Raw genomic sequence first — 25,942 nt, 5'->3', positions numbered from 1 at the left:
GTCTTGGTGTAGAGGAGAAGGATTTGGGTTCCTAGAGCACTGGGCTGACTTTTCATTGGGGTACAAACTGTATACTGCAGATGATTTGCACCTAAATGGAAGGGGGTCCGCTGTGCTGGGGGAGAGAATTCTAGCTGGGGTGGAGGAGTGTTTAAACTAGGGCTGAGGAGGGAGGCCAATGTAGGAAATAAAGGGGTAGTTAGGTTAGAGAGGGGTCAGACTATATTGGTGGGGGGAGAAACAGACGGTGGGGAGAGGACTAGGCAACAAGATAAGGAGATCCTTTCGTTACAAAACAGCAGTGAAAATAAAAAGGCCCAAATGTCAAATAATCACATTTCTGATAGTGAAAGTGAAACATTTAAAGGCAAGTTAAAGTGTATGTTCACAAATGCCAGAAGTCTAGCAAGCAAAATGGGGGCGCTGGAGGCCTTGGTACTGGAAGAAAATATAGATATAGTTGGTGTTGCTGAAACATGGCTGGACTCTTCACATGACTGGGCTGTAAATCTACAGGGTTTTACACTGTTTCGGAAAGACAGGGCAAATAGGAAAGGTGGTGGTGTATGTCTGTATGTGAGAAGCGATATGAAGGTGAGTGTAAATGAGACATTAGAGGGTGAAGACTGTGAGGAGGTTGAAACCTTGTGGGTGGAATTACAAAGGGAAGTAAACACTGAAAAAATTACTTTTGGTGTAATCTATAGACCCCTCAATATAACTGAAGAGATAGAAGGTCAAATATATAAACAAATGGAGCGGGCTGCACAGGCGGGTACTGTTGTGATAATGGGAGATTTTTAATTATCGGGATATTAAATTGGTGTCATGGTTCGGCTTCAACTGCAAAGGGGAGACATTTCTTCAACCTGTTGCAGGAAAATTTTATGGGCCAGTTTGTGGAAGACCCGACTAGAGGTGAAGCTCTGTTGGATCTTGTCATTTCTAATAATGCAGAGCTTGTTGGGAATGTCAATGTTCGTGAAAACCTCGGTAACAGTGATCATAATATAGTTATATTTTACCTATACTGTAAAAAACAAACGCAGGCTGGGAGGGCAAAAACATTTAATTTTAAGAAAGCCAATTTCCCCAGGATGAGGGCGGCAATTCAGGATATAGACTGGGAAGAACTAATGTCAAATAATGGGACAAATGATAAGTGGGAGATTTTCAAATCTACTTTGGGTAATTATAGTGCAAATTGTATTCCTTCAGGTAACAAGTATAAACGACTAAAATTAAACCCCACATGGCTTACACCTTCTGTGAAAGGGGCAATACATGACAAAAATAGGGCATTTAAAAAATACAAATCTGAGGGTACATCTGTAGCCTTTGTAAAATATAAAGAGCTTAATAAAATCTGTAAAAATGTAATAAAATCAGCAAAAATACAAAATGAAAGGCAGGTGGCCAAGGATAGTAAAACAAATCCTAAAAAATTCTTCAAGCATATAAATGCAAAAAAGCCCAGGTCTGAACATATAGGACCCTTAGATAGTGGTAATGGGGAGTTGGTCACAGGGGATCAAGAGAAGGCAGAGTTACTAAATGGGTTCTTCCGCTCTGTATATACAACAGAAGAAGGAGCAGCTGATGTAGCCGCTGCCGGTGCTGTTAATATATCAGTTGATATACTGAATTGGATGAATGTAGAGATGGTCCAAGCTAAATTAAATAAAATAAATGTACACAAGGCCCCGGGACCAGATGGGTTACACACCTAGAGTTCTTAAAGAGCTTAGTTCAGTTATTTCTGTCCCCCTCTTCATAATATTTAGAGAGTCTCTCATGAGTGGTATAGTGCCAAGGGACTGGCGCAGGGCAAATGTGGTGCGTATTTTCAAAAAGGGCTCTAGGTCTTCGCCGGGTAATTATAGACCAGTAAGCTTAACATCAATTGTGGGGAAAATGTTTGAGGGGCTATTGAGGGACTATATACAGAATTATGTGACAATAAATAGTATTATAAGTGACAGCCAGCATGGTTTTACAAAGGACAGAAGCTGTCAAACCAACCCGATTTGTTTTTATGAAGAGGTAAGCAGAAGCCTAGACAGAGGGGCTGCTGTGGATATAGTGTTTTTGGACTTTGCAAAGGCATTTGACACTGTCCCTCATAGACATCTAATGGGTAAATGAAGGACTATAGGTTTAGAAAGTATAGTTTGTAATTGGATTGAGAATTGGCTCAAGGACTGTATCCAGAGAGTTGTGGTCAATGATTCCTACTCTGAATGGTCCCTGGTTATAAGTGGTGTACCCCAGGGTTCAGTGCTGGGACCACTATTATTCAACTTATTTATTAATGATATAGAGGATGGGATTAATAGCACTATTTCTATTTTTGCAGATGACACCAAGCTATGCAATATAGTTCAGACTATGGAAGATGTTTGTGAATTGCAGGCAGATTTAAACAAACTAAGTGTTTGGGCGTCCACTTGGCAAATGAAGTTTAATGTAGATAAACTAGGGGGAGCTACACTGGGGGAGTCAATTGTTGAGAAGGATCTGGGTATACTTGTAAATCATAAACTAAATTTCAGCATGCAGTGTCAATCAGCTGCTTCAAAGGCCAGCAAAATATTGTCGTGTATCAAAAGAGGCATGGACTCGCGGGACAGGGATGTAATATTACCACTTTACAAAGCATTAGTAAGGCCTCATCTAGAATATGCAGTCCAGTTCTGGGCTCCAGTTCATAGAAAGGATGCCCTGGAGTTGGAAAAAATACAAAGAAGAGCAACGAAGCTAATAAGGGGCATGGAGAATCTAAGTTATAAGGAAAGATTAAAAGAACTAAACCTATTTAGCCTTGAGAAAAGACAACTAAGGGGGGACATGATTAACTTATATAAATATATGAATGGGGCATACAAAAAAATATGGTGAAATCCTGTTCCATGTAAAACCCCCTCAAAAAACAAGGGGGCACTCCCTCCGTCTGGAGAAAAAAAGGTTCAACCTGCAGAGGCGACAAGCCTTCTTTACTGTGAGAACTGTGAATCTATGGAATAGCCTACCGCAGGAGATGGTCGCAGCAGGGACAGTAGATGGCTTTAAAAAAGGCTTAGATAATTTCCTAGAACAAAAAAATATTAGCTCCTATGTGTAGAAATTTTTTACTTCCCCTTTCCCATCCCACTTCCCCTTTCCCATCCCTTGGTTGAACTTGATGGACATGTGTCTTTTTTCAACCGTACAGACTATAACTATGTAACCTCATGTGCCTCACATTAATAGTAATTAACCCCATCATGTACCTTACACATTAACCCATTATGACTGAGAAACATGATGGGGTTAATTACTATTAATGTGAGGCACGTGGAGGTTAAATTCATCATGTACCTCACACTTTAACCCAATGTTGTCCATTATGACTGAGGAGCATGGTGGGGTTAATTATTATTAATGTGATGCACGTGGAGGTTCAGAATTCATTGCATCACATCAGAAAATCGAAGAATTTTTTTCTATTATTATTGTTGGCAAAAGTATCGTTTTGGTATCGAGTATCGCAATACTACACAAAGTATCGGTATCGAAGTCCAAATTCTGGTATCGTTACATCCGTAGTCCGAACACAGTAAATATTGAGGATATAAAATATGGAAACTATAGGGAACCAACGACCACCAAAACCCTTTGAGAAAAAAATCCAACTTCTACCCACTTGAAGACTAGGGAAAATTTGTAGAAATATTCCATCACACCATGTGACACGACATACAGAATACACACAAGCGACTATCGAAATACCAACAAAAGAGCCCAACAGTAAAAGGAAATAAAAGCAATGAAAGACCTACAAAAAGCCTCTGAAAAAAACATCAAACTGGCCAAAAACGGCGGGGGAATTGTCAGTCAGGATACTACTGTCTATCACCAGGAGGCATTGCACATACTGGAAAACAGATACTATTACCAACCTTTAAAAAAACAATCCGACTGAGGAATAAAACATGGAACGACTTAATATCCTGAAAGAAGCAAAAGCTAAAAGTATTATTTCAAAACAAGAGTTTGATTTTCTTTTTATGAACAAACCAAAATTTTTGCTGTACTATTATCTACCAAAAATCCATAAAAATTGAACCAACCAACCAGGTAGACCCATCATCTCCGGTATCAATAACAATCTCAAATCTCAGTCAACACCTCGATTACCACTTACAGAACCATGTAAAAAGACTACCTAGCTACATAAAGGATACCATTCACCTTCTCAACACACTAAAAAGCATCACTATAAAGAAAACTCCAATACTGTTAACCAGGGACGTAAGTGCACAATACTCTAATATACCACATTCTCTAGGAATAAGAGCAGTATCAAATTATCTGCATGAAATCTGCTCCAAGTTTTGCGAATCTATACATGGGATGGTGGGAAGAGATATACATTCAAGAAAATAATACATTTCTCCTCTACTTCAGAAGATATATCGACAACATCCTTATTATATGAGAAGGGGTCTCAGAAATCTCCCACTTCAAAGAATATCTGATTAACTGCCCACTAAATGACATTTGAGACCCAATACAAGTAAAACAAAACAGATTAATTTTCTCGACCTTACACTGACTATAACGAAACAACGATACAAATGAAAACATATACAAAACTGACTGATGCAAATCGCTATCTCCATTTCCACAGCAGCCGCCTTACAAGATGGAAACCCAACATTCCATATGGGCAGATCAATCGGATCAGCAGGAACTGCACCAATACGAACGACTGCATAAACCAAATAAATAGGATGATAGAATTCTTTGAAGCACAACAATATCCAAAAATAAACTACTATTAGTAGCAAAAAAGAAAATCCTAGAAGAAAACCAAAAATATTTCACCAAGAATGTTTCAGACGAAACAAAAGAAAAAGATTCATCAAAAAACTATAAATATAAAAAACAAAAAGAAGTATGTGACCTACCCTTCGTCACACAATATGGAAACCAGGCCAGTACCATCAAGAAAATATTGGAGAAAAACGAAGTGACCAAATCCTCCGCGACAGACTCCCAGAAAAACTGTGTATCATATACAAAAAGGGAGAATCCCTAAAGAACATCCTAGCCTCAACACTTAAATCAGATAATAAAACACACAACGATAAGGGCTGCCATAGAAAGCATAAGAAACTGCATTACTTGCTCCCATGTGCAAGAATCTATCAAAGAATACTCATCCAACACAACAAAAGAGAAATTCACAATTAAACAAAGCATCAGCTGTGAATCTACATATGTGATCTACACGATTACGTGTACCTGTGGGCTACAATATGTTGGTAGGACAACTAGAAGAAGGACAGATTCCCCGAGCACTACAGAAACATCAAAATCATCCTATGGCTCAACACATGTTCATTAACAATCAAGGATAAAAAAAAATGACTGACAGGGATCGACATCACCGAGGAAAAAATTGGTAAAGATCGCTTTAACAATCTCTGCGCCCAGGTTTCCGACTGGATATATAAACCGGACACTAAAACCCACTGATCTAAATGCGAACACTGATCTTACAGGACATTGATACAAATAAGCTTGCCACAACACTACTCAGCTATAATATGAGTGCATCTCAACAAACTACCACTGAAAGCAAAGCAACCTCCATCTTCAAAAGTCCAATCTCCACCTCCCATACCAACCGCACACCACCTCCATCCACCTTGTGCCGTAACCCACTTTTTAATCTAAGACCTGACACCAAAAAATAAATAAAAATTTACGGTCCTAGCCATATCCCCCATCACTATCGCTCAATAGATCTACCCTCCATTTGCCTTTACTCCATAATTGTAACCATTCATCATATAAACTAAAATACATTGCCTTTCACCAGTTTCATTCTCCAGGGTAACTACTACATTAACCATACCCTCACAGCAACATATACCTAATAGCCCCTGTGACGATCGCCGGTCACGTCACAGGTGTGAATTACACTACTGAGCTTATTAATTTACCACATAAATCCAGCCAGCTTTTACGCTAAATTACTCACGTAGGTTTCCAACACCCCAATAATTTATACCACAGTATGCTACCACCACCTATACTCATCTAGGCATTAGGGGCCTACGTCTCTATATACCCTTAACACCAGTTCCTATAACACAGGTTATCTAAATGGAACATAAAATACAGGTAACGTTCTTCACATTCTGAAGATTAAGTTCTGTAAGACTACAAGGAAGAGACTTAATATTTCAAATTTAATACCATTAGTGCAATAAAAAAAACACAGTTGTCAGATTAAAAGATGAAAAATATACACACAGTTACAATGCATTCAGTTTATAAAAATAAATGGGATAAAAGAAACAGAACAGAACAAAACCTTACTGATGTACATCAGTGATATCCCGGCTGTGGGGACAGCTGAAAATATGGGCAGTCACTCCAACCGAGATATGGATCCCCAACGACTGACACTGACACTCACTTCTCCTGGCATTTTAAACCCAATTTTTCCCTCCAGTCCACTTGCTGGTGATGTCACTGAGAGGAGGCTGTTCATATGATAATGAAGCGTACTCCTCCCATTACACAGTTGTATTTCTATAGGGAAACACAAAAATAATCATGCTTTCTTGCAGGAATCCCCTAGAGATATATTACCTGCATTCACCTGTGCAGACATTTACCAACCAGGGCATATCAAACACCACTGTAATAGGCCCATGTTTTTTAGCCAATAGCCAATTCAAGGTAGGTTCCTCTGGGGTGTATGGATGTGAATATGACATTTGATTAGGGGAAATACCCCTCACATATAACTAGCTATGTGGGTCACTCCAAATATCAATTATGATGGGGTTTGCCTTGATGCATCGTATTTTCTTTAAGCGTAGGCTATTGTCACGTTTCACCTGGTCCACATGGCAGACACACCACAGGTACCCATTTGCATAACTTTTGATGCCTGGTCAGGATGTGTGGGTAATTACCTCCAACCCTGGGTGAGAATGTTATCTGATGCTAGATACAGGCCCTAGTGACAAATTCTTAATCAACACTTCTAGCACTTTGGTGAGGAAAGGGCCAATTAATGATTTGGCTGACAGTGGACGTCCTTTGATGGCCAAAGATATGCATTTCTTACGTAAAACACATGTGTTTTTTTCCTGTGTCAGAAGGGGTTATGAACTGATAACTTAATAACCCACTTTTGATGATATTACCTATAACACCACAGCCCCTTAACTTCATACCCAGTAATGCACTCATGCTAAAACCTAATACATTTAAAAATAAACTGCAATGCACACTTACAATTTGTTTAAGCAAACAAACATTTGCTAGACATAATTCTTCCAGGATATCGCCGCCTGTATACACGCACGCACACACACACACACGTCAACTTTAGTCCTCTGGTCTGGTCATCTCCATTGCACAGGACATGTATTCAAAAGTTAAAACAAAATGTATTTTCTCACAGTTCAAACTACACAAGCAAATATATCAGACAAATCAGAAACACTGGGGCCCCATGCACACGACCGTAAAATCACCCTAATTATGGGCCTATTCATTTCTATGGCCGGACACCTTCCCGTATGTCTACAGGAGGGTGTCCGCGCCGTAGAAACCGGCCGAAAAAAAATAGGACATGTCCTATTTTCTTACTTTACAGACCGTGCTCCTATACTTGATAATGGGAGCACTGCCCGTAAAAACTGCCAGCTGCCCGCGGCCGCCCACGCCTGTAATTACAGGTCGTAATTATGGACACGGTCATGTGCATGTATCCTGAGGAACTGAATCTCCTTAATTAACCAGCAGCCACTAATTCCTGAAACACCTGATCCCCAACCTTTAAACGACGTAATTGATGTCAGCACTCTGGCCTATTTAAGAGGGACACCCAACCCTACATCTCATATCACTCCTGATGAAGCAGGGATCACCCACACAACATTGAGCTCCTGGTTTTATTTATGTATTTTACCAGTCCTTTTGTCAGGGATCATTACCATGTATATTGTTATCAAAAATATTATCCTCACACATATGTATATACATTTCAGTTCTTTGTGTCATATACTGATATATAACAAATTCTTTGTTCATGACGGACACGCCTATGGAGACACCGCCCCTGGAATGAAAGAGGAATGCACAGAACTTACAGCTGAGAACTTACAGCTGAGGAGCCAATGGGGCTTAATTAAGCAAGTCCCACATCTCTAGGGAGGAGACATGTGTCTCTGTCTTTTTTGTTCTAAAATAAAGTTCAGTTCACTTCCAGTTTCACTGTAGGAAAGATGTCTACCAACTTTTATGACTGGTCTGCTTCTTTCATGCATGCATGCATGCATGCATGCATTCAGGTTTCAATTTACAGAGGTGGTTATTCGGTGTGGTTTAACAGGGAGAAGGAAGCTACCCTGAAATTCGTACCTGACATTTTTGGCACCCGAACAGGGACCTCACTTGAGGAAATATCGGAACCCGGACAACCGACAATCACAGGGTGAAACAGAGGACCCAGGATTGCCCTTTGAAGGAACTTGATCACCTCCACAATAACACGGTAAGCGAGTTGATTTTATAAATCTTCGTCTTATCTGTGTTTGTGGACAGTCTTGTGGCGATCTGTAGAACCCTTTTGTTGATTTCCTGGATTATCTCAGGCGACAGAGGTGATATCTTCCGCTGTGAGGTCGAAAACCTGTGAGACATTAGTCGCGCCCGCCTAACCATCCTCTGGGTAAATAGGGACTAGATAGCAAATATAACCTGTCTTGTACAAAAACACTGATAAGTCGTGTGAGAAGGCATACGCGGGGTGTATAAACTGATAAAGTTGTGTGATAAGTTGTGATAAGTCGTGGGTAATATATATTGGCCAGGTCAGAGAGTTGTAGACCCAAGACTGTTATATAAATTACGTGTATAATATAGACTGTTAGAATGGATGGTTTACGGTCCATATTCAAAATCACCAGGGTCGCCCGTAGCCGGACTATCCTATTTGTATGATTTGGTGAAGCGAAGGGAAGCGGTATGTGGGTAAAATGAAGAAATTGATGGATGTGTGTGGAATCCATAGAGGAGGGAGGCTGCAAGCCGGAGATTGGGCAAAAGGTATTCTGGAGAACAAAGGGAAGTTGGAAGGTAGTAAGTTGATGGAAAAAGTGCTTTAGCATGGCAGCGAACAGCCATAGCTGTCAGCAAAGAGGGATTTGCAGAAGAGGAAGTTAGGAATAAGAAAGGTATTATATTATGTTATATGTATTAGAAAACAAAAGAACAGCCCCCGCCTTATAATGGCTCTGTAAGGAGCAGCCCCCACCTTATAATGGCATCTGTACCTCATGTCGAGTGTGTTCTCATTGTGGGCGGAAACCCCCCCCCCCCTCACAGCTGCACAATGTGTTTCCAATAGGAGAGGCTGCCTCCCCGCCCCTGATGTGGCCACGCCCGGCCCAACCAAATCAGTATGAAATAATCGCTTTGTTAATTTTGTCATTGGTAACACATGCTGCAGTGTTTATTTCTATTTTAGATTCCATCCCAGAGTGCAGGACGCTGTGCACTGATGAAACACCACGTCATCATAATATAGAGATGGTGGCCGACAGATTGGACTGTTACAGATTATGTGTTTGATGTTTTGAACGTAGATAATTCCTATACAATAGTGTGGTGAATTATTGCAGATACGTAGGTTGTTTTGCCGGCATTGAAATGGTTAAGATTGTGAGACTAGAAGCTGTGAGGAGTGAGTATGTGACCCCCCTCCCCTCCCCCCTGTGGTATGCCGTGTTTGGAAGGAGGAGGAGGGGCTGACTGGGTGCAGTCTGGAGGGCTGGGGAGACAAAGGGATTACAATATTGCACTGATTTTAGAGATATATATATATATATATATATATATATATATATATCTACAAACCTAAATACATTTCTTATCTTTGCGCATGCGCTGTTTATAAAAGTTACGATATTTATGTGTTATGATGTGATCAGATTTAATGGGTTTTGATGTTAATTCAGATGTATTAAACTATAGATACTGCGAGACACAGGGTTTTGAAAATGTATGTGCCCCCCACCGTTCCCTATTTTTATATACAGTTTATTGGTTTGCAGTAATTAATGTTATCAGAGATAATATTTTCTGTTTTATTGAATAACTAACTACAATTGTTTTGTTTTTGATTTCACACATGAGTTATGTCATTGTAAAGATAAAATGTATTTGTCAGGAAAAAGTCATTTTTGTTTCAGGCTGTTGTACATTACAGGGAGTTAAACGAGTGCCCCCCCCCCCCCCCACACACACACACACACACACACAGAGTGCCCAACCTTATTATGTTGATATGTAGTTTTGAACCCTGCTACATTACTTTCGCAGAGTCCACAAAGGGGGGGGGGGGGGGGAGGGACTGATCAGGTACAATTTGTTTGTTTTGAATCAATTTGGTTCCAGGAGATCTACAAAATGTGCATGAGACCTCAATGAGTAATTTAGATTAAATGTGTATAAGAGTAATCTAAATGTTGAAGTTTTCTGTGTAGATCTGTCCAGAACAGTAATGTGTAAGAGACCATCCCCCTCCAGCAGATTTACACAAGAGGTGGGGGTCACTTACAGATGAAATTTCACTGAGTTAGTAAGGAAGGAGGTGAAAATTATAAACCGCTGTTCGCAAGCAATATAGGAAGGAGGTGAAAATTATCTGAACATTGTTAATTTGATGAAAAGTTTTTAGGAATTTTTTTTTATATTAATCCAGTATTTACAGAACCTGATAAAGTGAGATTCTCAAAGTGTTCTGGATTATCAGATGAGTGTGGAGAAGTGTATAACATTTGGTTTTATTTTAGAGAATGAAGACGCCACCCCTTTGAAATGTTCTATCTATATGTGACGTGGGTTTTTTAAATGTAAATTTTTAATGTAGAGATACTTCATCATATACAGTATGTACAAGAGAGGATACGAGGCACCAGGTAAATTACCCAGAAACCACTCTCACCTTCTTGTTAATCCCAAGGAGTAGAGCTGGAGGTGCTCGCTGAGGCTTGTAACCTGGCAGAAGGTAAGACGGCCGACATTTACACTGACTCTAGGTACGCTTTTCGCATCGCCCACAATTATGGGCCCATTGGTAGTAGGAACTTTATTGGATCATCGGGTAAGCCAATTGAGAGCGCAAGAGAAGACAGAACTGACAACAAGGGTATGTACAGCCAGGTGTCAGTAAATTGGTTTGTCCCTGCATACAATAATGTCACCACTAAGTTTGTAGCAGCCTGCATGATGTGTGCACGGCGTGACATAGGTAAAACAGCAAAGGTACCTGTGAAAAGTGCAGCCCGGCCAGATTACCCGTCCCAGCGACTGCAGAACATACAACTACCCGAGGTAGAAGTGTATAACAATGTGCTCGTGTGTGAAGACCTGTTCTCAGGGGGGCCTGAAGCCCGGTATGTATTTTCCCCACTGCAAACGTTGTGTGTAGTGACAGGAGAATATAGTGTTATCCCAAGTATTGACCTGGTGTTTGTACAATGGAGAGAGAAAGAGAAAGAGAAAGAGAAAGAGAAAGAGAAAGAGAAAGAGAAAGAGAAAGAGAAAGAGAAAGAGAAAGAGAAAGAGAAAGAGAAAAAGAGAAAAAGAGAAAGAGAGAAAAAGAAAGAGAAAAAGAGAAAGAGAAAGAAATCAGTTTTTAGGTATCAGTTTTAGTTACTGACCAGTATGAACGTTTAACATAAATCTATCATTGTTAATGTTTTTCTTCAAGTTAATTATCGGATTAAGATCAATTACTGATTAGGCTATGAAAAGCTTGTTCTTCACAGGAAGAGTCCAACTGGGAGCGGAAGGCGTGAGAACCAGATTCTAACAGAATGTGGACGGATAAAGAAAGGTAAACCGGTAGCGCCCAATGCATTCTTGATAGCACTTGTATTGATGGTGTGACCTCACATATGCCCCAAGACTGCAAGGATCGACGTGGTAAGATCTAATTGGTATGTCCCAGGTTTTACAGCTGTTGCTGCTAAATTCTGTTAGAGCTGTTTTATTTGCCTACAGAACAGTCCTGGCAGACCGGTGCCAACCTTATCATACCCGCCTCCCACAAAGAGAACCGACTTTGAGAGGCCTTCCCAGGTAGAACGAACCAGATTAGAGTAAGAAAAAATTGGTTTGAGACACTTGTCAGATACACATGTGGAATCTGTGTATATTTCTGCGAGGTGGAGATGTTCTAGGCAATCAGCTGAGATCAAGGTACAAATCCTGCTGAAAAAGTATCACCAAGTGCAAATGAAATGTACCCAGTAATCACACATCTTCTAGGTGCCCTGTCCATTGTAACAGAGAAGTTTTTTTCTTATATAAAAGGTGTTTGATGTCGTTTAAGGGCCTGACATTATTTTATGTACTTAGAACAACATTTATAATGTATGCGGATGATGTTATCACCAGATTAGTATTTATTTTAACAATTGACAAGAGTTGGGGGTCCCCAGCAAATATGAACTAAAAGACTTTTAACACGATGAACTCCATCACTGAGATGCGGCAGGCACAGCCGGAGCCAATACAACGCGTTTATCATGAACTGACAGGAGTCACAATTCTAAGCAGCCGCCCAGACAAGTAACTTGCCAGAGGAAGAGGACAGATGCGGAGGGTTTGTGGTAGTCACAATACAACTCCACTACTCCGTCTACGTGGGATCTCACCCCAGGCTCACAGCATGAGGTGTTATGCACAGCACAGTGACGTAAACTAAAGGAGACGGTGTCTGACAGATGAGAAGGATCAAACCAAGTCCTGATGACATCAGCAAAGATCAAAGTAAAGACCAAAGACCTGAGTGAATCCGTCAGCAGTATCAAGTGTTTTAATAAGTAAGTGGCTAGGAGGGGGTAATAATAAATTCCCCCACTGGACACCACGTAGTCTGACTCTACAATTGTGTGGGATACCCTGAGGGTGACAGTCAGTGAAGAGCAGAAGACAGGAGAAGAAGGGGACGATGATGTACAGGACTGGCAATGAACTGATGGGACCCGAAACCTGAGGGTGATAGCATGAGATTGGTGATAGCATTATGTTATTAGTTGAGGCCCTATTGTTTATAATGTCTGAGGTTTATAATTATAATGTGTGTAAATATGCCACGGTGCTGCAAATTACAATCTGAGGAGTTTTATGTGAAGGTGTGAGGTGAAGGTCACTGTGCTGCCCATGACCTGTTATATCTGCAGGGGTAAAAGTCCCATTAGGACAGTAAGTGACAGTGCGACAATTGTTACCATTAATAAAAATGTAGACTGGATTAATATATATATATATATATATATATATATATATATATATATATATATATATATATTACAACCAGCAGCTTGTAGATTATATCAAGACAACCACCCTGTATCCAGAGAATAGGGAAAGTTAGGACCACTCCGAAACCTTGAAAGTCCAGGTACAAAGGGGGGTTACTTATAAAGGAGTAGCTCGTCTCAAGCTGGTGAAGAAATCCAAACCCCTGCCTGGTTCGAGTGGTCAGTGGTAGGTTGCTAGGCAAGACTCAGGGATAGAATAATAATATTTTTAGGGGGGACTGTCAGGGATCATTACCATGTATATTCTTTGCAAAAATATTATCCTCACACATATGTATATACATTTCAGTTCTTTGTGTAACATACTGATATATAACAAGTTCTTTGTTCATGACGGACACGCCTATGGAGACACCGCCCCTGGAATGAAAGAGGAATGCACAGAAGAACTTACAGCTGAGGAGCTAATGGGGCCTAAGCACGTCCCACATCTCTAGGGAGGAGACATATGTCTCTGTCTTCTTTGTTCTAAAATAAAGTTCAGTTCACTTCCTGTTTCACTGAAGGAAAGATGTCTACCAACTTGTCTGACTGGTCTGCTTCTTTCATGCATGAATGCATGCATGCATGCATTCAGGCTTCAATTTACAGAGGTGGTTATTCGGTGTGGTTTAACAGGGAGAAGGAAGCTACCCTGAAGTTCGGACCTGACACTGACTAAAACTTTTTAAATGGAAAAAAATTTAAAGTAACTTTTTGACCCAATACCGAGTCCTGGTCTGTTACTTTTTCACAGAATTACTGATCTATAAGATCACTTCACCAGCACAACCTGTGATACAACAGTACAAATGGAGGACTAGTTACAGACCATAGACGGGAAGGACGATCCCAGGTACAACAACTGAGGATCACATTTTTACCCCATGTGAGTACAGAATTTATATACTGCACCTTTAAAACTATATGCTACACAATGGCGCAGGCTCTTTTTGCGTAATACTTTTTAGATATACTGAGGAAATACCGAATTTTCCTTGCACCGCCAGCCTGTGATATAGGGAAAGACGGTCTACAAAAAAGAATCACACTACCCCACCCAGTAAGAGAGTGCGGAAATACATTGGCACACCTTTACCAAACTATGATCGAAAACATCCAGATGGCTAGAGTGAGAAAACTTCTTGCCCGGGTGTTTCCATTCCTTAAAGACAATACCTTCAAGTTCCACATGGGCTAGAAAGACCATGGAAACGTTGAGACTGAAGAAAGGAAAGGTGAAAAAAATCAGTGACTTGTAGGGTGTTAGAGACAGCCCTAATAAGGACCTCCACTGAGGTGGGGAGAGGTGTAGAACCCTTACCAACTGAAGGACTTCAATGGTATATCAAAAAATTTTACAGGAAGATGCAAGGGCATCAGTCTATTACCTCAAATTGAACAGACATTGGGTGATGAATCAAGACAATGACCTAAAGCCCAAAAGAAAATCAACTAAAGAATGGTTGAAAAAGAAGAAGATTTGTGTTTTGGAAAGGTCAAGTCAGAGTGCGGACATTAACCCTATCGAGATGCAATGGCATGACCTGAAGAGGGCTCTGAACACGTGTATCCCCAAAATATTCATAAACTTAAAACCACATTTGCAGGGAGGAGTAGTCCAAAATTCATCCTCAACTACTAAAGGCAGATCTACAGGTCATTCAACTCAAAAGGTTTAATTACTTTTTCTCCCTGAACTTTGGAAGTTTAAACAATGTGCTTAATAAGAGACATGAAAAGTACATCTGTTTGTGTGTCATTAGTTTAGGCTCTGTTCACATCTGCGTTTGAGGCAACGTTAGGGGCCTCCGTTGCAAATCCAGTGAAAAATAGGTCAAAAAAAATTGAGCAGCATGCTGCTCTATTTCTTCTAATAAAATGACACGCTTGTGGGAACCAATTTAAGTCAATAGGTTCCGTCGAGCGCCGTTAGTGTCCGTAATGAAGGGCTCTGGGGCTACATTCTTTTTCATTCTTCTGTTCCTATGTGAACGAAGCCTTAGAGTGTTTGTCTATAAATGTGACCACATTTTATAGTAATAAATTCGCAGTTTGGGAATACGTGAGACCTACACCAGCTAATAGCACTGGTTGAGACTCACAAATCTCTGAATGATTCGCGAACAGGTATTTTGCTTAAAAAAAAAACAAACAAAAAAACATTCAAATGAATGAAGTGGTAATGTGTTAAGTGGCACAATGTATCACTAATCCCCATGTGATTATCTTCTAGAAAGTCCACCTAAGACTCCGTTCACACCTGCACTGTGGCTTCCATTTATAAACGGAAGCAATGATGCAGCGACAAATCAGTCAGACTGAAGCCTGATGATCCTACTGACTTACAACGGGGTAAGTCGGAGTTCTGTAGTTTGAAAAGAGCATGCAGCGATATTTGTTCCGTCAAATCTAACAGGAGTTGCAACGGAGGTGCGGAGCCTCCAATGTGAATGTGACAAAAATGTCGAATTTCTGTCTGAAAAACAGAATAAGCAATATTACAGAAGTACTTCAACAATTTATATATTAATTTCAATAATATATACCTTTAACGCAAGATCCACCGCTTCTTCATACAACTCCATCACTTTATAGACATGGACACAGGCACGATGATGCTGGTGTTCGGCACAAAGACGCAGGGCATATTTTAGATCGTAATAAATTCTGTTAGGATATGTGCCCGCTTTTTCTAAGTATAAAAGAAGAGAATCCGGTAGAAACTGGGCATACAGCGACAATAGGTAGTTGTGAATAGCCTGTTCGGTTTCCCTCAGTTCATATACACAGAACTCCATGTACCGAACGGCTTCCTTTATCTGAGTGCATGCGCTTTGATTGTAGTTAACAAGGGCAGGAATGAGGTTCTTTGGGTCAAGTTTTCGGCCCATTTTGACCCAGGCATCTACAACTTTTTTCGGAATATGTTGCATCAGTACAGGAGAGAATTTGTAAAAGAGGTTTTTATCTTTGTGCTTAGATAGTACATTGAGGGCTTCATCATAGTCATCATTTTGGCAGTGATGAGATACTACTCGTTCATAGTCTTCCATCAGTACAGCAAAATAAACCATATGCTCGGTGTCTCCGTGACTGGCCAAGAGATCATATATGGATGCACGGTTATTACTTAGGCATTCCTTATTTATTTTGCTGCTGAGAAAGGTTCGGAATTCGTCCCGCATAGTCAGATACAAGCTCCTTTTTGATGAATCACTTTCCAACGTTCCGAGTCGATTCAAGTACATCTCTGTTAACCAAGTTGTAAGTAATGTGACCTGAATTTTTTCGGAAGACTTAAGACTAGATAACTTTTTCGAGAGAAACTCCATAAGTGCATCTTCCTGTTTGGCTTCAATGAATTTAAGTGCGATTTCTTCAAAGTAGTTTTGAGTAAGAGCGTAACATTTGGCACTTTCTTTATATTTTTTGATCCGGAAGCAGTGCTCAGCTTCTTTAGCCAACACCATATCCATGCATTCTGGACGATCCTTACAAAACTCTTTGGCCAAGTCAAATTTGCCCATGTTCATGTACATCTTCCAAACATCTCTGGGTTCACGTTCAACATGGTATCTGAAGACTGCTCTCTCCGTATGGATCCAAATCTGGCCTATAAATGGATCCTTCACCATCCTTTTTAAAGGGCCAAACTTTTCAGTGAAGATATCTTCAAACACTACCTGGCCATTTAGAGTACAAATGGCCTTTATTCGGTCAGGTAGCAAGAGCAAGAAATGGAACTGTGTAATCACGATGGATATTGGCTTTTCAGCATTAGATTGGTACTCCCACACTTGGACATCTGTCAATACCGAGTCAGGCCGAGAAAAATCCAAATTGCCATAAAGCACACCATTACCCATCATCCAGGCAAACGACATTGGGTAGATTCGAAGTTTTTGAGTGTAAAAAGCTATTTCACTATAACCAAGATTACCAGGAAATTCCTGGATGCTTGGAAGGTCATCCACAGTCTGGTTGAAAAGTGGTGCAAATCCTTGCTGTTCAGTGCCTTCAGTTATCTTGGCAGCAAACTGGAAAAGCCGCTTTCGAGTTGTTGCAATGACACAGTAACGATTTTCATACCCACAATTGATTTCTAAACAGCAAACTGGAGCAGGTCCAGTCTCTTCTTCCAAGGTGTGAAGATAGCGAAAATACTGATCAGTATTTGTGCCAAAAAGTCCACCTTCAGTGGTGGAGATTTCTGCTTCAAAGATTTGACCCTGGGCAGTACCAACTAGTATAGGTCCAGTGGTAGTATCATTCTTCTGAAACTTGGTCCATCCAATGCTTTCGATCACATGGCCTTTCCATCGGGAAAGGGGACGAACTTTCTGGGCATTGCGATTAAGATACAGGCATTCACCAGTGTTCAGAGCAATCACGAGGTGTGATCCTAAAATAAAGACATATTACATTTGTATCAGAGACAGTCGTTTTTTATCTTCAACAGCAACAGTTATCAAAACGCAGATTTTGTTTAACCCCTTAAGGACACAGCCTGTATTGGCCTCGTGGACAGCACTCTGACCTGTTACTTTATGTAGGAATAACTTTGGCGTGCTTTTATTTATCCAAGTGATTTGGAGATTGTTTTCTCGTGGCTCATTGTAATTTATGTTACTGATGAAATTCAGGTAATCCATTCAGTGTTTATTTGTGAAAAACACCAAAATTTAGAGAAAATTAGCAAAAATGAAATGCATCTGCTTGTAAGACAGATCGCAATACCAAACAAAATAGTAACTAGTTTACACTTCCCATATGTCTACTTTAGGTTTGCGTAACTCTTTGAACGGCATTTTATGTTTCTATGACGTTACAAAGCTTCTAACTTTAGCAGACATTTCTCACATTTTCAAGACAGTTTGAAAAACCTATTTTTTCAGGGACCAGTCCTGTTCTGTACTGTCTTTGAGGGGCCTTATATATAAGAAACTCGCAATAAATCACCACATTTTGAAAAACCCACCCATTGTTTTTGCAGAAATTAATTTTTAATCCAATTTTTGCTAGAACACTGAAGGTTTTACCAGAGAAATACAACTCAATATTTATTGCCCAGACTCTGCAATTTTTAGAGATATCCCACATGTAGCCTTAGTGTGGTAATTTTCTGGAGCACAGGCCTCAGAAGCAAAGGAGCACCCAGAGGATTTTGGGGCCTCCTATTTTTTAGAATATATTTTAGGCACCATGTCAGGTTTGCAGAGGCCAAAACAGTGGAAATCCCCCAAAAGAGAGCCCATTAACTATACCCACAAGGAATTCATCTAGGGGTGTAGAGAGCATTTTGACCTCACATCATATCTTTCATTAGCATTAGGCAGTGAAAAATTAAATTTTTCCAAAAAATATGTCGTTTTAAACCTAAATTTTTCATTTTCACAGGGGGTAATAGGAGAAAAAAAAACTCCACACAATTTGTTAATCAATTTCTCCCGAGTATGGAAACTGCTGTTTGAGCACATGGCAGAGCTGAGAAGGGAAGGAGCGCCATTTTATTTTTGGAGCGTAAATTTTGCTGGATTGGTGTTTGGGCACTCTGTCGCATTTGAAAAGCCCATGAGGTACCATAGTACAATGGAAACTCCCGAGAAGTAATCCCATTTTGGAAACTACACCTCTCAAGGGATTTTTCATTTGCCTGGACAAATGTCAGGGCTCAGGAGTGAAAAAAAGCACCATGCGCATTTGAGGTCTATTTTGGCGAATTTCACAGCATTGGCCCACAATTGCAGGGCTCCAAGGTCAAATAGTAAAACAAACCACCAAGAAGTGACCCCTATATTGGAAACTACACCCCTTAAGGTATTTTAAAGGGTGTAGAGAGCATTTTGACACAACAGGTGATTTTTCATTACAAATGAATGTGCAGCGGACTGTGCAAAGTGAAAATTTACATTTTCCACTGATATGCCATTTTAGTGAACAATATATTGTGCCCAGCTTGTGCCATTGCAGACAAATACCTCAAACTGTTAAGCGGGTTCTCCCGGGAATAGGAATGACATATGTGGAAAGTAAACTGATGTTTGGGCACACTGTAGGGAAGGAGCGTCATTTGGCTTTTGAAGAGTGGATTTTGCTTGGTAGTAGTTCTGTTTGGGGTTTTGCTGGTATTTCAGTTTATAATGTGGGGGCATGTGTAAACTGCGCGGAGTACATCAGGGTATAATAAGGAGGTATAATAATACGGTAAATAATAATCCACAGATGTGTGGCTAGTGTCGCACTGATAAATGGTGCCCAATCTTATCCCCCTTTTATGTCGCCACATTCTGGCCACCGGAGCCATCTGAGGGTTTATGTTTTGCGGGACAATCTGCAGTTTTATTTTGTACCATTTTGGGGTACGTGCAACTTTATCACTTTATTTTCCAGTTTTTGATAAGCAAGATGACCACAGAACAAAAATTCTGGCATTGTTTTTGTTTTGTTTTTTAGTGTTCACTGTGCGCTATAAACAACATAGTAACTTTATTCTGCTGGTCGATACAATTAAGAACATACTAAAAGTATATAGTTTTTTATGTTTTACAGCGTTTGCACAATAAAAAAAAAAATACAAAAAAAAATAAAAAAATCACTTTTTTTTTGTGTTCTATTCTAAGAGCCATAACCTTTTAATTATATCCGTCAAGAAAGTATGTGTGGGGGCTTGTTTTTGTGGGACAGGCTGTAGTTTTTATCGTTACCATTTTAATAATTTTTTTTTCCATTTTTTGAGGAGGGAAACAAAAAAACAGAGATTCTGGCATGGTTTTATACAGCGTTCACCGTGCGGGTAAAATAACTTAAAAGTTTCATAGTTCGGGTTGTTACGAACGGGGCAATACCAAATATGTATACTTTTTTGAATGTTTTCATTTTTTTCTTATAATAAAAGCTTTGTTTTTTTAACTTGAAACTTTTGTACGACATTTTTATTAACTTTTTTTTAACTTATTTATTGTCCCAGTAGGAGGCCCACCGTACTCTGCTGACCAGAAGGCCATTGTTAGACCTCCAGTTGCCATAGCAACAATCGGTACCCCTACGACCGCGTCGCGTGCGTGATGATCGGCTACAAACCGGCTAGATGCCCTGGTTGCTTTTGACCACGGCATCTAAGGTGTTTATGGTGGGGATCGAAGACCGCTCCGGCCCCCACCGTTACTGTAGGGTGTCTGCTGTAATAAACAGGGTATCAGCTTCTGAGCTCGCATAATTACCATAACTTAATGTTACGTGTTGTTGCGGTAACTGCAACAACGTCACTGTACGTTGTATGTCGTTAAGGGGAAAAAGACCAACCAATAATACACAAACCACATTTCCTACTACGCGAGGTTCATTTTCTGTAAATACCTTCTATTGTGTTCTCCCGAATTTCCTCTGGGTTACCCAATCAGAAAAGCGGCTCAATCTACCTTTGAGAATACGTAGGTTAACAGCTTCCTCTACATGCTGACCGGGGGAATACAGAGAAATGATAGGGCCCCACCTTTCTTTAGCTGATGCAGTTAATAAAATAAAATTCGGAATTGAGGTGGTCAACAATGCCCGAAGTTTCAGACAGTTTATATTAACGCTGCAGTGGAATAGGATGAACTAGAAGGACTTATGTCTTGTTTAAACCTTACTTTATATTACAGTGTTACTATAATATATAAAATTACACCCAGTGTATCAATATTAAACACTTATTAGTTATTACCTGTGGGATCTAAGAACACCTTGTGAACTTTGAAATCATCTTTACGACCCAGTTCTACTTGATTTGGCTGGTCAGCTTTCACCAGATCGATCCTTTAAGAATAGAAAGAATATGAGAGCGTAAAATAAAATATTTTTCTTAAGTATTTACGATGCTTGGTAACGGATGCGTTAAGCATTTGCCTAATAGCAGCACCCGTCACCCATAGGCTATGATGTTATCCACTTAACGAATACGTCATGAACTCTCGTGACCCCTTTTCATAGTGTATCCGTTAAACTGATACCATAAGTCTATGGGTAACGGGTGCAACTATTAGGCATCAGTCACAACATATGTTAAACGTACACGTAAGGAGCTTATCCTTACATATGCCTCAAACATAGAAAAAAAACGTGATGTGAACAGTGCCTTAATTAGATCGTAAAATAATCTAAAGCTATATATGCCCACGCTCAGCGGCCCCCAGAGAAGAATTGATATACCTTCTTTGCACTTGTTTATTCCTTAACCCAAAAGACCGACGCAGGTAGTAAATGAAAACATTTTTTACCCAAGAAAGCAAAGTTTAATAAAAATGTATAACCTCTTCCAAATGGTTTCTCACATCTTTATTTTAATAAATATAAAATTGGCTGAATCTACTAATTACTTTTGCCAGCCTTCTTTGACGTCCCAATGTTAACATATTCTCATAAAATACACGTTATAGCCGAGAATACAGATGGAGAAATGGTAAGTGGCATACGGAACATAACCAACAGATTTTGGGCCCGATGCCCCAGATTTCTAGACGAGCACCGTTTTCAACTGTATCTGCTACCTCAGGATGCAGATACAGTTGGATACTATAATGGAACAGGAAGAATTCATCTCTGTGCTCCACCATTCTCTTTTTTGTTGGCGGCTCGTCAAAAGCAGGCGCAATTACGTAATTTCACTGCACTGGCCTGTGCAGGGGGCCCAATCCAGTGTTTTGTAGGCTACAGGACTAAATTGGCCTGCAGCCAACAAGAAGCAGGGAAAGGACACCAACGCAGGCTGGTGTGATTTAGGGCTATAACACACGACCGTGTGTGCCGCCCGTGTCCCGTCCGTGATCCGTGGAAAGATAGAACATGTTTTATCCTTCCACGAATCGGAGAGTCGAGTCAGTTTTCACAGACCTGATTCACCCACTGAAGTGAACGGGTCCCTGAAAACTAAAAAGTGCCATTCGGATGCCATGAAAAACGGCCCTAGTAGCACTCGGCCGTGTGTAAGAGCTCTAATGGACGTCCTCGCGTCTGCCTGAACCAAGCCAATGACCATACAGGATGGAAGAGGCCTGTAGGCTGCTCCGCTCTATTGCGTGCTTATCTCTATATGGAGAAGAGTGTTACATACATACCGGAGGATTGTCTCTTTCCCCAGGCTCATGCACAGCTGATTACTACACACCACTAAACTGTTAATGTTTTCTGGAGGGGTGAAATCAATCCTTTGCTTATTGAAGATTGGCGTCTCTTTCTCTAAGCAAGCATTAACATAGCCTGAAAAACAACAAAAACTAAGAAAATTAAAATGTTAATAAAACTTGAAAAGGCAGAAAAAAAAACCTGAAATCAATTTTGCCATTTTACTTTTGTAACAGAATATTCGCTATTGAAGTTCCAGGTATCACATCCACCCTATTTCCCAACGATAACACTCCAGGGTTCAAGTGGCTCAGAAGTCATAGTGAAATGATGTGGAATGGACCTCATGCTGACCGCACGCTGACACTTGTCAGGAGCGGCTCAATGGCTGTATCACAGCCGCAGGCCGCTAATCGATTGCGCTATTCATTCCGTCAAAACAATGGAACGCTTTCCCAACGGTGACAAACGGAAAACTTTAGCAACGTTTCCGTCACCATTGAGATCAATAGTGAGGTAAACATAAGCTACGGTTTCAGTTTGCCTTCCCGTTGAGGGGTTAACCTGATGGAAACCTCCGACGGAACCCCTCAACGGAACAGCAACACTGATGTAAACAGGACCTTAAGTCTTTTCTTTATACCGTTCCTTCTTTTTGGATCTACTTCTGGGATGGTTAAAAAAAAACCTACTAAAAAACTGCGTTTGTAAACCTGGTCTTAGTTTTTTTTTAGTACCCTAAGTATATACAGTCCTTAGAGGGTCAAATTGTTGTTCACTACAAAGCAATAAAATACAATGGAAATTTGTTATTTCAAGTCATTCACACAGAGACTATCGATAGACGAGAATTTAGCCGGCAGCTTAGGCTCGTTCACATGTCGCAAATTCCGTCAATTTTTGTCAGACAAAATAACACAGCATGCGTCACTATATTATCCAGCAAAACAACAGACACCATAAAGTAAACTCAGTGCAACCCATTAAAGTCAATGGGGGAGATCTATCAAAACTGGTGCAAAGGAAAAGTAGAGTAGTTACCCATGGCAACCAATTAGGTTGCTGCTTTAATTTACCAAAGGACCTTTAAAAAATGAGAGGTGGAATCTGATTGGTTGCCTTGGGCAACTAGTCTACTTTGCAACAGTTTTAGATATATCTCCTCTATTGGGCACCGTCAGTGTTAGTCATGCGACGGATCAGGCGCCTCCGGTATTTTTCTGCTATGATGGAACAGAACAATGGGCTGATATGGCAGGGGGGGGGGGAGCATTAAACTGGATGGGGTCTGATAAGATAGGGGGGGCATTATACTGTATGGGGAGCACTATACTGTATGGGGCAGCTATGGGAACGTTATACTGTGGGGGGGCATTATACTATGGGGGCTGTTGGACAAGGCGGCGGGGCATAGACACGCGCGGGGGTCTGGTGGTGTTGGGGAGGGGTAGCGGGCCCTAGCTGAATTCTCGCACCCGGGCCCGTGAAGCCTTTAGCTACGCCCCTGTCCTAACCCCAAATAAACCTGTATCTAAAGCTCTGTTTACACTGGTCTCCTAACTAATAACGGATCCACTGACTGATCAGGTTTCTGTATCAGGCAGAATAGTGAAGGGGACGATTCTCATCACCGGACAGAACATACAGTCACAGGCCACATGAAATCCGGGAACGTCATGTAGGTTCAGGTACACGGGCCAAAACGTTACAAATGTAACCAAATCCAACTCATTCATCTACACCCACAATCTGAGGCCATTCAATCTTCATCACCTCCAAACTACTACGACAAATAGAAACATTTCTAGCCCTGATCCTATGAGATGGAGACACACACCCGAGAGAGGAATGCCGGACCCCCTGCTCGGATTCGAGAAGTTTTCACGGGACAAGGAGTTCTCGTATTCTTCCAGGATGGAGGCCATGGTCGGTACTGGATCTTTCCGACAGCCTGTGAGCTGCACGAACGACTTCCGGTATATCCCTAAGTCACGTGATCTGTCAGCTACGGTCCTCCGTAAAGACCTCGATGACGTCATGGTCATATGACCGGTATGTCCGTGTATCATGTGACCGCTCGTTTAGTAGCTGCGCCAGTAGAGTCAGATCTTCTGATGCGGAGATAGAGATGTCATGTACAAAGGGACGTGTGCTGCGTGATAGATGTGTATGTACTGCGTGATAGATGTGTATGTACTGCGTGATAGATGTGTATGTGCCGCGCTAGAATGTATGGGGGTTGTCGTCTCATGTAGGTCAGTTCTACTGCGCTGTGTTGTGGCTGAAGAGTTTGATTCCCGATTAGGAAACAGCTAAGCTAAGTCCCATAGAACTGAATGGTAGTTACGGAAACAGCGTAGTTTGCATGCTACACTGTTTACGTAACTGCCATTCACTATTATGGGAGTTACGGAAACAGCGTAGCTCAGTGAGCTATTCTGTTTTCGGAACTCCCGACCATATAGTCAGGAAGTGGTCTGGGAGGCCTCCGTTCTATAGATCGGTGCTTACCTGCATCTATCTGGCATTTATGGCATATCCTTTGGATATGTCATAAATGTCCCTGATGAGAAAACACCTTTAGGCTATGTTCACAAGGAGTTTTTTTGACGTGGAAACCGCGCCGCAAACTCTTCAGAAATGGCCGAAAATGCCTCCCATTTATTTCAGTGGGAGGCGGAGGCGTCTTTCTCCCGCGAGCGGTAAAAAGAAGCGACATGCCCTATCTTCGGGCGTTTACGCCTCTGACCTCCCATTGACTTCAATGGGAGGCAGAGAAAGCATATTTTGCAGCTTTTTATGCCCGCGGTGCTCAATGGCCGCGGGTGAAAAACGCAGCGAAAATCGGCGTGCAGGGAGAGGAAAATCTGCCTCAAACTTCCAAACGGAATTTTGAGGCAGATATTCCGCCTGCATAATACTCTGTGAACCCAGCCTTAAAGTGGCCCTGGAAAAAAATCTAAAGTGGCCCTGATATTGCAGGTGGGTCAAAGTTGGCGAACACAAGTAGGAGGGCAAGAAAATCATTAGTCATAGTCACATTGGTGGTAGGTGGAGCCAATGCAAAGATACAATGGCAGAGCATTACAGTAGGGGGGGGGTAATGCGCAATTTAGCGAGGCATCGCAGTGGTAGAAGGGGCAAATAATACAGAACAGTAGGTGAAGCAAACAGCCAAATCCCTGATCTCAGTTCTGTGCCATACATACTGGCATCATTGCTGAGGCCAGTGACTGCAGCGGTCATGTGCCAAAACGGAACATCATCGCTCCTGGCAAGTAAATTACAGTTAGGGTATGTGCACACACACTAATTACGTCCGTAATTGACGGACGTATTTCGGCCGCAAGTAGTGGACCGAACTCAGTGCAGGGAGCCGGGCTCCTAGCATCATACATATGTACGATGCTAGGAGTCCCTGCCTCTCCGTGGAACTACAGTCCCGTACTGAAAAC

General features: G+C 41.1%; 1 protein-coding gene across 1 annotated transcript in view; it reads right to left on the bottom strand.

Moving 5' to 3' along the window:
* Window positions 1–24,554, bottom strand: part of VPS18 (VPS18 core subunit of CORVET and HOPS complexes) — a 51,962-nt gene extending 27,408 nt beyond the window's left edge. The window contains exons 1-4 of the mRNA XM_075843329.1: window positions 24,325–24,554; window positions 22,481–22,622; window positions 21,091–21,182; window positions 15,932–17,787 (exon numbers count right to left, since the gene is read on the bottom strand). Of these exons, the coding sequence (XP_075699444.1) occupies window positions 15,932–17,787; window positions 21,091–21,182; window positions 22,481–22,622; window positions 24,325–24,532 (2,298 nt within the window). The 5' untranslated portion in view covers window positions 24,533–24,554. The remainder of the gene's footprint in view (window positions 1–15,931; window positions 17,788–21,090; window positions 21,183–22,480; window positions 22,623–24,324) is intronic.
* Between the last annotated feature and the right edge of the window lie 1,388 nt (window positions 24,555–25,942).

This window comes from Rhinoderma darwinii, chromosome 12, assembly GCF_050947455.1.
Source record: "Rhinoderma darwinii isolate aRhiDar2 chromosome 12, aRhiDar2.hap1, whole genome shotgun sequence".
NCBI lineage: Eukaryota > Metazoa > Chordata > Amphibia > Anura > Rhinodermatidae > Rhinoderma > Rhinoderma darwinii.
The sequence above is the reverse complement of the archived record's forward strand: the minus strand, read 5'-3'. Positions and strand labels throughout refer to the sequence as shown.